Source organism: Papio anubis, unplaced genomic scaffold, assembly GCF_008728515.1.
Source record: "Papio anubis isolate 15944 unplaced genomic scaffold, Panubis1.0 scaffold721, whole genome shotgun sequence".
NCBI lineage: Eukaryota > Metazoa > Chordata > Mammalia > Primates > Cercopithecidae > Papio > Papio anubis.
In genome coordinates this window covers 848-14,376 of record NW_022167428.1, presented here as the reverse complement: position 1 = coordinate 14,376, position 13,529 = coordinate 848, and the positions used below count along the sequence as shown (strand labels likewise).

The window sequence follows — 13,529 nt, the reverse complement described above, 5'->3', positions numbered from 1 at the left end:
AGGAGGTAGAGGCTGTGGTGAGTCGAGATCATGTCATTGCACTCCAGCCTGGGCAATGAGAACGAAACTCTGTTTCAGAAAAAAAAAGAAAAAAATTGAAAATAGGGTCACTGCTGATGTAATTAGCTAAAATGAGGTTATTAGGGTTGGCCCTAATCTAATATGACTGGTGTCTTCATAAAAGGGGGAAATTTGGACAGAGACAGGCAGGCCTGCAGGGAGAACACCATATGAAGACGAAGGCAGAGGTCCGGGTGATGCTTCTACAAGCCAAGGAGCACCAACAGTTGCCAGAAGCTAGGAGAGCCTGGAACCGAGTCTTCCTCACAGCCCTCAGGAGTCAATGCCGCCAACACCTCGATCTTGGACTTTGAGCCTCCAGAACTGGGAGCTATGCAAGCTCCCAAGTTTGTGGTACTTTGTTAGGGTGGCCCTAGCAAACTCATACACTCTGATAGAAGCCTGTGTGAGTTTCCTGATACTGACTGGGAGGTTAGGAAGGGCTTCCTAGAGGAGGAGATGCTGAGCTGGAGTTTCAAGGATGGGTAGTTTATCAGGCAAGGACATTCCAGGCAGAGTGAAGAACATATGCAAACCCCAGGAGGTATAGTGACCATCAGAGACTCTTCCTTGAACTTTTCTTTCCTTTTTTTTTTGAGACAGAGTCTTGCTCTGTCGCCCAGGCTGGAGTGCAGTGGCACAATCTTGGCTCATTGCAACCTCTGCCTTCCAGGTTCAAGTGATTCTCCTGCCTCAGCCTCCTAAGTAGCTGGGACTACAGGCATGCACCGCTGTGCCCAGCTAATTTTTGTATTTTTAGTAGAGACGGGGTTTCCCCATGGTCACCAGGCTGGTCTTGAACTCCCGACCTCAAGTGATCCACCCGTCTCAGCCTCCCAAAGTGCTGGGATTACAGGCGTGAACCACTATGCCCGGCTTTTTCTTTTTCTTTTTTTTTTTTTTTGAGATGGAGTCTCACTCTGCTGCCCAGGCTGGAGTACAGTGGTGTGATCTCAGCTCACTGCAACCTCCGCCTCCCAGGTTCAAGCGATTCTCTCACCTCAACCTCCCGAGTAGCTACGATTACAGGTGTGCACCATCACACCTGGCTAATTTTTGTATTTTTAGTAGAGCTGGGGTTTCACCACGTTGGTCAGTCTGGTCTCAAACTCCTGACCTCAAGTGATCCACCTGCCTTGGCCTCCCAAAGTACTGGGATTGCAAGCAAGAGTCACCGCACCCGGCCCTCCTTGAACCTTTCTTTGATTTTCCCTACTGCCTGCCCTGCCCAAGCATCTGAGACCTGGCAACTCCCTTGCTCGAAGATAACAGAAAAATTATTTTTACCAGGAGGGCCTCTTGGACCCAGGTGGTGATGTGCATCATTCTCACCAGCAGGGGGTGATCACACAATTGTAGGTGAAGGAAGGGTGGCTGGGGGCACAGGTACTGACCAACCTTCTGGCATTTGTCAGGGTCGAAGGTCCCTGCTCTCAGGGGCAAGTGCACCCAGCCCTGTAGAAGCTAGGGTGGGCAGCCCTGTGCCGGCCTCAGGACACAGAGCACCCTGGGAGGACAGACACCCAGAAACATGGCCCTCCTTACAAGTACTTTATTTCCATTACAATAGTGCCACACCAAAACTACAGTAGCACAAAACATAATACAAAAAATAGATTCCCAGCTCCCAACTCCATGTCCACGCACCCACAGAGAAGCCAGCCCTATGGCTCCCCAGGCCTAAGGGGAGGGGTCTCACTTCATCTTCCTTAAAGCTTTGGAGGGGGTACTAGCAGTGGCAGGGGCTTCCACCCCTGTTGGGCCTGAGCCCTCTTCTTCCCCAACCCACCGCCGGCCCCGGCAGACCTGAGCCAGGAGTGTGGTCTCCATTCCCTCGGGCTGTACCCCCAGCCCTAGGACACCTGCCTCAGTCCAGGGGGTCCAAGCCCATGGTGCTGGTGCTGACATTGCAGGACCATCTCCATGTGGAAGGCAGGAGGATCAGGGGAGGGGAGGCAGAGGGGACACCATGGCTGGGAGAAGCCCACCTCTATGTGGCAAGGGGACTACGGCCGCCTCCCACCCCAGCTCCTTCTCGGGTTCCTGTCTCCTCTGCAGAGCTACCAGGATTGCTGCGTGCTGGGACCAGGGCCTCCCTCTGGAATCCACTCTCGACACCCTGCACCAGCTCGGAGGCTGACCCCGAGGTGGCAGGCGTGTCCCTGTGCTGTCTGCTTCCTCTCAGGCAGGAGGCTTCCAGCTTCCCAGGTGAGGGGAACCCACTGTCCGGGCAGGGCTGGGTCAGGAGGCCTGCGCTGCTGAGGTGGAAAGGCGGTGGCTGTGGAGGGCACGTGCTGCCCCCGCCTCTGTCTTGGGGCCTGGCTTCCCCACTGGACGGCAGAGACCGCTCCAGGTGCTTCCACTTGGTGGAGCCTGTGAATCTGCTATTGGAGAAGCTGTGGTCTCAAGCAAGGGACGGACACCACCGGCCAGACTGGGTTGAGGAACCTTCCTCTCACAGTGTCCCCTGGCTAAAAGCATCCCTCAAAGGGGAGTCCATCCATCTAGCTACAAGTACTATCTTGATTCAACCCAGGGGCCAACAATGGACAGCTACCCAGGGTAAGTCCAGCAGTTCTACAGTCTTCCGATGCCCCACGCCGCGGACCTGCAGGCCAGAGCTCCTGGGCTGCCGTGGGGGTTAGCCCTGCAGGCACCGGGGAAATGGGGCTACAGCCTGTGCTTCCATCAGGACACCTGGGGGCTGCACTGAGGAGGCCAAGGAGCATCTAGGGGCAGGGGCTGTCTCCTTGGGGTGGAGACTGGTGGCTGCAGCCTCAGATAAGGCACTAGAGGACCGGACTGGTCCTGGGAGCCAGGCCCAGCCATGTGGTGGATGACGGTGCTTAGAGAGGGAGAGGATTTGGGTCCTGCGGGAGGTGAGAGCTGTTTTCTCTTTTCTTTTTTTTTTTGAGACGGAGTCTCCTTCTGTAACCCAGGCTGGAGTGCAGTGGCGCAATCTCAGCTCACTGCAACCTCTGCCTCCTGAGTTCAAGCGATTCTCTTGCCTCAGCCTCCCGAGTAACTGGGATTACAGGTGCCCGTCACCACACCCGGCTTATTTTTGTATTTTTTTTAGTAGAGATGGGGTTTCACCACATTGGCCAGGCTGGTCTCGAACTCCTGACCTCAGGTGATCCGCCCACCTCGACCTCCCAAAGTGCTGGGATTACAGGAGTGAGCCACCGTACCCGGCCTATTTTCTCTTTTCTCCTTTCCCTGGGGAAGAGGTTGGCCAGACAGACCCTGGTGTGGCTGGGATGGGGGACTGCTGCAGAGAGGAAATGGGCCCCTGAGATAGACATGGGACAGCCTGAAAAGGTGGGACCGAGAGGGGACACCTGTGGCCAGCAGTGTATCTCCGATAGAGTCTCACCCTGCAGGGCTCCTGCAGTCTGGCTTCAGGGTGCTTGGTACGCCCAGATGATGTTTGAGGGTCCTGACCTGGCCTCATTCTGCCATAGCCATCAGTCCCCTGCTGTAGCTTTGGGGATCAGAACTTCCCTGCTAGGGCTCCCACTGTTGGACTCAGGGGACAGAGGCAGGCTAGCTGAAGGGGCAGTGCCCATGAGCTGGGACCTCCCAGAGCCGGCTCCTCCCTCTGCCTGGCCTCCACACCTCTACTGGTCTCCATGCCTCTGCACGAGGTGACAGGAGCTGAAATCACACATCCCAAGAGCCAAGGCAGCTGTCTGATTTGGAGACTTGCTCTGTGGCTCAGGGATCCCTGCCTCAGCCCAGCCCCACAGGGAGTGGGGAAGAGGGATCCCTGCCTCAGCCCAGCCCCACAGGGAGTGGGGAAGAAAGGGGGTAAATAGGTGGGGCTTCCCTTGTCCACAGGTTATTTAGAAAAACAGAACATAATAAATATACCAATTCTTTCCTTAAAAAAAAAAAGTGTTTAAATGCGTTTTTCCCTGAAGATTTCCAGTGTATTCCACAATGTTTAAAAAATAGTTTCCCCAAAAATATATCTTGAAAGCATTTGACACAGTGGTATTTGTGGCGTATCTGGCGCTTGTCAGCATGGGGCCCAGGCCTGATGAGCCACCCGCCCGACACCCGAATGCCCGCTGAAGGTGGTGCACGTGTGTGCCTGGATGTCCGGCTCTTCACAGGGGTCAGATGGTGGGTTCTGTTGAGAGCCGACACCATGGGCTCGGTTCCAGCTGAAAACCCTTCAGTGCGGGGAAGCAGAGCCCCGGGTGGCCAAGCGGGCTGAGCAATGCCCTGGAGGCTGGACAGGGGGCTCGTCCTCAGCCCCTTCCCCTCCGTCTTGGCTCTCTCCGCTTCATCCTTACCAGACTTCGCATTTGTGAGGCGGGTTCATGGGCGAGCCAGGTGAGCAGTGGAAGTGTTCTGAGAACTCCTTGGAATTGGAGAGGGAGCCGATGACCCGGAAGCGAGAGGGGCTGTGGGGGTCGGTGATGAGGCCTTCGTGGGAGCTCTCAGGTGTGCGGACGGAGCACCAGACCTTTGAAGGGACAAGAGAGAGAGGCCAGGGTCACTGCGGGGCCCTGGGGCTGCCAGACTGTCCCCATTACAACAGCAGGGGAGGCCAGGTGCAGTGGCTCACACCTGTAATCCCAGCACTCTGGGAGCCAAGGTGGGAGGGCTGCTTGAGCCCAGGAGTTCATGACCAGCTTGAGCAACATGGCAAGACCCCATCTCTACAAAAAAAAAAAATTAACAAGGTGTGGTGGTGTGCACTACGGTCCCAGCTCCTGGGAGGCTGAGGCAGAAGGATCACTGGAGCTGGGGAAGTCAAGGCCGCAGTGAGCTGAGATGGTGCCACTGCATTCCAGCCTGGGTGACAGAGTGAGATCCTGTCTCAAAAAACAAAATAAGGCTGGGTGTGGTGGCTCATGCCTATAATCCCAGCACTTTGAGAGGCCAAGGGGCGGTGAATCGTTTGAGGCCAGGAATTTGAGACCAGCCTGGCAAACATGGTGAAACCCTGGCTGTGCTAGAAATACAAAAATTAGCTGGGTGTGGTGGTGTGTCCTATAATCCCAGCTACACGGGAGGATGAGGCAGGAGAATCACTTGAACCCGGGAGGTTGACGTTACAGTGAGCTGAGATCATGCCATCACACTCCAGGCTGGGCGACCGAGGGAGACTCCGGCTCCAAAAACACAAAATTCAGAAAAACAACACCAGGGGGATGAGCCCCCGAACTGATCCTGAGATCCCGGGGAGTCAGGAGGACCCCCCTGAGTGGGTCAGGAAGAGAAAGTGGGCTGGTGTAGGGCTGGTGTGTGCCACTCCCCATGCCAGCAGCCTCTAACGCAGTTGTCTCCAAACTGTTCTCCTTCAGCCAGCGCAGCATCTCTGTCTGACGCACCCGCATTCGATTCCATCTGAACAAAGGACTGTGTCCGAACACCAGTTGGAAAAGCTTGGATTTAGTCCAGATCTCTCGTTTCCTGGGCAGAACAAATTGTCTAATGGCCTGGTAGCTGAGTGCCAGCAGAAGGCTACCAGATGAATGCCGAGTGAAGGCATGATCTGGGGCATTTTTTTTTTTTTTTTGAGACAGAATCTTGCTATGTTGCCCAGGCTGGAGTGCAGTGGCATGAACTTAGTTCACTGCAACCTCTGCATCCCGGGTTCAAGTGATTCTCATGCCTCAGCCTCCTGAGTAGCTGGGACTACAGGCAGCCACTGCCACGTCTGGCTATTTTTTTGGTATTTTTTCATAGAGACAGGGTTTCACTATGTTGACCAGGCTGGTCTCAAACTCCTGACCTCAGGTGATCCGCTTGCCTCGGCTGCCCAAAGTGCTGCGATTACAGGCGTGGGCTGCTGTGCCTGGCTGGGCATCTTATGTTTAAGAAATCTCTAGAACCCTAGAACCAGAAGGGTCCTGAGTGATCAGCTCGTCCTCTCATTGACCAGATCCAGGAATCCCTTCACTGGTACTTTTGGCCCTTCTGTGCATCTCTCTAATGACAGGGCACATGTGCTGTGCACGGTCCAGTGACTTGGGAAGTCCTCAATCTGTGGGGAACTTGCCTTTCGGCTCTCTGGGATCTTGAAACATCAAGATGGCAGAATGTACCATGTGTGGCATGTTTTCCTAATGGACTCACCTGTGCAAAGCCCAGGAAGAAGAGCTGGTTATTGGTGAGGCCCAGGGTAGGCAGCGTCTGCTCAGCCCCGTTCTTCTTCACCCAGTTCTGGTAAGCCTGGGAGGAGAGAAAACCAAAGCTCAGGGGTTCCCATGGCAGGTGGTAAAGGAGGGGACTGGTATGGAGGTCTCAGGGAGCTCCCCCATGTCAGGGCAGGTACTAGTTTCCGGGGATCTGGGCCTGGGCTCAGCCTAGGGGAGCCCTCTTCCTGATGTGCACTCATTTAGCCCTATGGCTTAAAATACCTTCTACGCACTGATGGCTCTCACATTTACGCCTTCTGCTCCAGCCTCTTCCCTGATGTGTATATTTAACTGTGCCAGCTGGACAGTCAAGATGCATCTCAAACTTAACATGGTACAAACAGAATGGCAGCACACGCGCGCACACACACACACACACACCTTCCCCATCATGGTCAAAGGTACCACCATCCATCATCTCAGGCCCCAAACCCAGAACGCTTCTTCAATTCTTCTCTTTCTCTCAGATCAAACACTGACCACTGCTCTGCTCCCGCTTCCCAGTGCTCTACCCTGTCTCCTGGCTGGACAACCTCACAACAGCTTTCTCATCAGTCTTCTGACTCAGGCTGATCCAATTCCATTCCCTTCCTGGCAAAGTAACTTCAGTGAACCTTAGGAAGCAGGTGCTGGCAACCCTTCTCTGTGGACGGCCAGAGAGTGAGTACGTTGGGATTTGTGGGCTAAGGGTCGCCATTGCAATGACTCAATTCTGCTACTACAGCAGTAAGGTCAGCCACATGGCCGGGCGCGGTGGCTCACACCTGTAATCCCAGCACTTTGGGAGGCCGAGGCGGGTGGATCACTTGAGGTCTGGAGTTTGAGACCAGCCTGGGCAACATGGTGAAATCCCATCTCTACTAAAAATACAAAAATTAGCCGAGGCGCGGTGGCGCGTGCCTGTAATCCCAGCTACTCGGAAGGCTGAGGCAGGAGAATCACTTGAACCCAGAAGGCGGAGGTTGCAGTGAGCTGAGATCATGCCCCTGCGCTCCAGCCTGGGTGACAGAGTGAGACCCTGTCTCAAAAAAAAAAAAAAAAAGCTACAGACATGGAAACAAATGGAGCCAGCTGTGACCCCCAAGAAGCTTCATCTACAAAAACAGCCTCATAGCTAGATTTGGCCCATGGGCTGTAGTTATACTGACTTGTTTTTTAGTTGTTTTTTGTTTTTTTTTTTGAGACAGGGTATCACTGTCGCCCAGGCTGGAGTGCATTGGCATAATCTTGGTTCTCTGCAACCTCCACCCCCCAGGCTCAAGCGATCCTCCCACCTCAGCCTCCTGGAGGAATCACAGATGCACACCACCATGCTCAGCCAATTTTTTTGTATTTTTGGTAGAGACGGGGTTTCACCATGTTGCCCAGGCTGGTCTTGAAGTCGAGTTTGTGATCCACCTACCTCGGCCTCCCAAAGTGCTGGGATTACAGGTGTGAGCCATGGTGCCCAGCTGACTCTTGTTTTATTTTTATTTATTTATTTTTTTGAGACAGAGTCTCCCTTTGTCACCCAGGCTGGAGTGCAGTGGTACAATCTCGGCTCACTGCAACTTCCACCTCCCAGGCTCAAGCAATCCTCCTACCTCAGCCTCCTGAGTAACTGGAACCACAGATGCACATCACCATGCCACGCTAATTTTTTTGTATTTTTGGTAGAGACAGGGTTTGACCATGTTGCCCAGGCTGGTCTTGAAGTTGAGCTTGCGATCCACCTACCTCGGCCTCCCAAAGTGCTGGGATTACAGGTGTGAGCCACGGCACCTAGCTGACTCTTGTTTTATTTTTATTTATTTATTTTTTTGAGACAGAGTCTCGGTCTCTCGCTCTGTTACCCAGGCTGGAGTGCAGTAGCCCAATCTTGGCTCACTGCAACCTCTGCCTCCCGGGATTAAGTGATTCTCATGCCTCAGCCTCCCAAGTAGCTGGGATTACAGGCATGAGCCACTGAGCCCAGCTAACCCGTTTTAAAGGATAAGTTGAGTCATGTCATTCCTCTATTTTAAAACCCTATTGTGTCTCTCTATCATAACTAGGACAAAACCCAAGCTCCTTCCTCAGCCACAGCCAACAAGCCCAGAGTGGTCTGGTCCCTGCATTCCCTGCACTCTGCCCCGCCCATCTTCCCATCCTTGGACGTGCCAGGCTTGTGTCTAGTTCGTGGCCTCTGCACTTGCTCTTCCTTTTGCTGAGACCATTTTCCCCAGCTTTTCCCAGGCTCTTCCTCATCATGTAGGTCTCAATGCAAATGTCATAACCCCAGAGAAGACCTGCCGTGGCCAGCGTCCCCCCATTATTCCTCTTACCCCGTTATTGCTTATTACTTCGCCCCAGTTTATATTCATCGCCTTATCAATAGCTGATACTATCTTACAGATTTATTATGTATTTATTTGCCTTTCTTCCCCTTCCAGCCTCCACTAAGGGTATAAGCTTTTTGAGAGCAGGATGAGCTTCAGACACAGCCCCTGCTGGGTAGATTCTCAATACCTTTCATTGACTCGTGGACTTTAAGCAACCTAATATCCAATATTTCTGGGCTCAGTTTGCTTATCTGCAAAACGGGGATTATAATACCTAACAGCAAAGCTGCTAGGAATACTCCAAGCCTGGCACTTAAGAAGGCTCAATAAATGACAGCTCTACGGATTTCTGCTCTTACTGCCGCGGTTGGGAGGAAGGCCTGTCTTACTCTCTCTGACAGACACCTACTGTTCTTCTCTCGTGGCCTCTGTTACCTCTCCCATCTGACTCGGGGAGCATCTCTGAGTATCTCTCTGGGGTCAGCCTGTGTCTAAATCATCTTGCTTTATCTTCCCAACAACCCAATAATGCAGGTAGTAGCTAATCAGAGCCAAGTCAAGTGAGGCTCAAGGAGGTTCAGTAACTTACTCCAGAACCAGGACTTGAACCCAGAACTGGCTCCACGACCAGTGTCCCTTGCCTTGGCTGCTTAGTCCCCAGGGGCCTCCCAGACCCACAGGGGGCTGACTTGGTGGTGGCCTCCCCTGCAAAGGTGAGAACAGGCAGGCTCTTCAGGCGGATCCAGCCCGAGCCCCGTCCTGTGTCTCTGTCAGGCCAGACTCAGAAGGCACAAAGCCGTCTGGTGCCAAGCCCTTGTGGCGGGGGCCTCTACAGTCAGCCTCATGATTGGTCCTCACCACCCCCCATTTCGCAGAAGAGGAAACAGAAGCTCGCATGGCTGCTGTGCCTGCCCCGGTTGTCCGTGATGATCCTCTATGGACAGGCATCTGGATGGAGCCAGCGCTGGGCCCAGGCGTGTGTGGGGAGCGGGGCTCTCACCCGATAGGCCGCCTTGAGGCCCCCGTTATCAGCGATGTTCTCCCCCAGGGTGTGCCGCCCGTTCACTGGCTCCCCGTTCACGCTGTAGTTGCTGTACTGTTCAACCATGCACTCGGTCTGACGCTTGAAGGCCTCCACGGACGAGTTCTTCCACCACGGTCGGAGGTTCCCATCCTTGTCATACTCCCGTCCTGTGGGTCAGAGGGAGGCATCATGTCAAGGGAGGGAGTGGCAGAGCGGGGACCTGCTACTCCTCCCTCCTCCTGATGAGAAGTGGTTCATCCGTCCACCCCCGTCCTCCAGCCAGCATGGGGAGACGAGGTCTCTGTGAGTGCCGAGGGACATGGATGGGGAGGCCGGTCAGAGGCGGGAGAGGATGGAGGAGAGAGATCCAGGGAAAGCCCCATCGTGGCCTGAGGCTCAGTGGGGCTTGCTTTGTTTTCTTTTTCTTTCTTTTTTTTTTTTTTTTTTTGAGACAGAGTCTCACTCTGCCACCCAGGCTGGAGTACAATGGCGCAATCTCAGCTCACTGCAACCTGTGCCTCCTGGGTTCAAGTGATTCTCGTGCCTCAGCCTCCGGAGTAGCTAGGATTACAGGCACATGCCACCATGTCTAACTGATTTCTGTATTTTTTTTTTTAGTAGAGACGGGGGGTCTCACCATGTTGGCCAGGTTGGTCTGGAACTCCTGACGTCAAGTGATCTGCCTGCCTCAGCCTCCCAAAGTGCTGGGATTACAGGTGTGAGTCACCGCGCCTGGCCTATTTTCAACACTGCCTAACTGATCCTGAGTAACAGATGCCTAGCAAGAGGCAGATGGAGCCAGCCGACTTAGGATCACAAGACAGGCCCAGGCCACCCAGGTCTCTGCCTCTTCCATCTCCGCCTGGGAGTCCCCAAGGTAGGAGGCAATGAGGAGGATTTTGGACATTAGTTGGGGAGGAGGGACTGACTTCAAAGCCCTGATTGCAGTTGGACTGGAGAAGTCTCTGGAGTGGTGGAGAAATGTCCACTCCCTGCTAAACCTAATAGGAATCCCAAGTGCCGGACAACTTCCACGAGCGGGGCACCTCACTACACACTTCACAGTCCTCCCAATCACCACGGGAGGGTGGAACCATCACGCTCCTTTTACAGACAAGACGTGGGGGCCTGGAGAAATGACAGCACCTGCTAAACTTCATATAATCAGCAGGTGGCAGAGCAAGGATTTGAACCCAGATCCTTCTGTCTCCAAAGCTAACACCTTAGAAGTGAAGGGTGCAGAGCCTGTAATCCCAGCACTTTGGGAGGCCAAGACGGGCAGATCACGAGGTCAGGAGATGGAGACCATCCTGGCTAACATGGTGAAACGCCGTCTCTACTAAAAATACATAAATTAGACGGGCGAGGTGGTGGGCGCCTGTAGTCCCAGCTACTCGGGAGGCTGAGGCAGAAGAATGGTGAGAACCCGGGAGGCGGAGGTTGCAGTGAGCCGAGATCACACCACTGCACTCCAGCCTGGGCGACAAAGAGAGACTCCATCTCAAAAAAACAATAATAATAAATAAATAAAATAAAAAAGAAGTGAAGGGTACAGAAAGCAGAGGCAGTGGGGCCTGGAAGACGACTGGCCCAGTCTGAAGGGGCCCAAGGAACCTGTACCAGGCAGTGGTGTGATCATAATCATAGTTCACTGTAGCCTCAAACTCCTGGGCTCAAGTGAGCCTCCTACCTCAGCCTCCCAAGTAGCTAGGACTATTAAAATTTTGCCACCACGCCTGGCTAAATTTTTACTTTCTTAGTAGATACATTTTATTTTATTGAGAGGGAGTCTCGCTCTGTCACCCAGGCTGGAGTGCAATGGCACAATCTCAGCTCACTGCAACCTCTGCCTCCCAGATTCAAATGATTCTCCTGCCTCAGCCTCCTGAGTAGCTGGGATTACAGGCACCAGCCACCATGCCCAGGTAATTTTTGTATTTTTAGTAGAGACAGGGTTTCGCCATGTTGGCCAGGCTGGTCTCAAACTCCTGACCTCAGGTGATCTGCCTGCCTTGGCCTCCCACAGCTCTGGGATTACAGGCATAAGCCACCATGCCCACCCTAATTTTTTTTTTAGTAGAGATGGAGGTCCTGCTATGTTGCCCAGGCTGGTCTCAAACTCCTACTCTCAAGCAATTCTCCTCTAAAAGCACTGAGATTACAGGCATGAGCCATCGTGCCCAGCTGGAAGTCGTACCTTGATCATCAAAAGCATGAGTCAGTTCATGGCCCACGACGACACCGATGCCACCAAAGTTTAAGGCCCTGGAGGGAAGGACACAAAGATGGAGGTGATGCTTTGACAGGAGGGCCTCTCCCTCTTGCCCAGGTATGGGAACCTCAGTTCCTGGGCTTGGAGACATAACAAAATTCCACAGAGCTCTGTGTGGATAAGGGTGTGGTCATGGCCTGAGTCTCCAGCGAGGCCCGTGAAGCCAGACAGAGGCTGGGCACAGTCTGTGTGGTCGGCTGTGCCCACTGGGCACCACGCACTGTGCTAGATGCTCTACAGACCGAACTGTCCTCTTCAGTCATTGCAAAAGAGTTAGCCATGGTCACCACTGACCAGCTCTATTCATGAGTAGACCAAGGCTGGGAATGGGTCAATCGCTTTGCCCAAGGGCCACACAGTCATCAAATAGCAGACATGGGATTCAAACGGAGACAGCAGCCTTAACCCTCCCCACTCCCCAGCTCTGACTGTGCTATAACATTGTCAGGGGGGCGCTTCCCTTAGGTAGGGCTCTTAATTCCATGAGATGCTCCCAATACCCACTGTGCAGGGCTTCCAGATCTCACTGGAGGGAAGGAAAGTGGGTGAGGATGTTGCTTCCTCTGCAACATCTCTGACCACCCAAGCCACCTGGACCACTGGGGCAGAGATCACACGGTGAGACTGGCTTGGTCATATGGGCCATGGGACTGGGCTGGGGGTTCACTGAGGGTTGGGGAAAAGAATTGGGGTAGGGGCCCCAGAGGCAGCCTACTTGGGTGAGGAACGCGTGTAGAATGGTGCCTGTAGGATCCCGGCCGGAAACACAATCTCATTCTTGGTGGGCGAGTAGTAGGCGTTCACCATGGGCGGGGTCATGCTCCACCTACAAGCAACACACACGTGGGAGGCCTCAGCACAGGGTGGGAGGCAGGTGGGGACAGCCTGCGTGGAGCACTGCTTAGGGATGGGGATCAAGGGCATTAAAAATGCAGACTCTCCTTGACCCCAGGCCCAAGTGCACACAAGTACAAGGACATCTACAGAAGGACTGTTTGTTTTGAGACAGGGTCTAATTCTGTCACCTAGGCTGGAGTGCAGTTGTGTGATCATGGCTGACTGCAGCCTCAACTTCTGAGCTTCAAGCCATCCTCCTGCCTCGGACTCCCAAAGTGCTGGGATTATGGGCGTGAGCCATTGTGCCCGGGTGCAGGACTGTTTTTTAGGAGAAAACTAGAAAACACCTGTCTATAAATAAATCAGTTAATTAATGATGTCACATCACACGGTGGAATACTGAGGTTCTTACAAAGAGCAGGAAGGGCCATTAGATTTTGAAATGTCAGTGCACAGTGGCTCATGCTTGTAATCCCAGGACTTTGGGAGGCTGAGGTGGGTGGATCACTTGAGGTCAGGAGTTCAGGACCAGCCTGGCCAACATGGCAAAACCCCGTCTCTACTAAAAATACAAAAAAATTAACAAGGTGTGATGGCGCACACTTGTAATCCCAGCTACGTGGGTGGCTGAGGCATGAGAATCGCTTAAACCTGGGAGGTGGAGGTTGCAGTCAGTTGCGATTGCGCCACTGCACTCCAACCTGGATGACAGAGCGAGACTGTCTCAAGAAAAAAAGAAAAAGAAAAAAAAAGAAAAAAAAAAAGAAAAGAAAAAGATTTTGAAAAGTCACCATTGTCTAGGCTTGAAGAGTATCTATTAGCAGTTTTCAAAGTGTGGTCTGTAGACACCTGGCGGGGAGGGTCCTCAAGACCCTTTTAGG

At 53.4% G+C, this 13,529-nt stretch overlaps 1 protein-coding gene across 1 annotated transcript; it reads right to left on the bottom strand.

The window, feature by feature from the left end:
* Positions 1-1,596: 1,596 nt before the first annotated feature.
* LOC116273462 (endothelin-converting enzyme 1-like) lies at positions 1,597-13,161 on the bottom strand. Its single transcript, XM_031662527.1, has 5 exons — positions 12,527-13,161; positions 11,737-11,804; positions 9,516-9,706; positions 6,154-6,249; positions 1,597-4,534 (listed from the first exon to the last, which is right to left on the bottom strand). The coding sequence occupies exons 1-5, from the start codon at positions 12,862-12,864 to the stop codon at positions 4,358-4,360; spliced, it is 870 nt and encodes a 289-aa protein (XP_031518387.1). The 5' UTR covers positions 12,865-13,161; the 3' UTR covers positions 1,597-4,357.
* Positions 13,162-13,529: the final 368 nt, after the last annotated feature.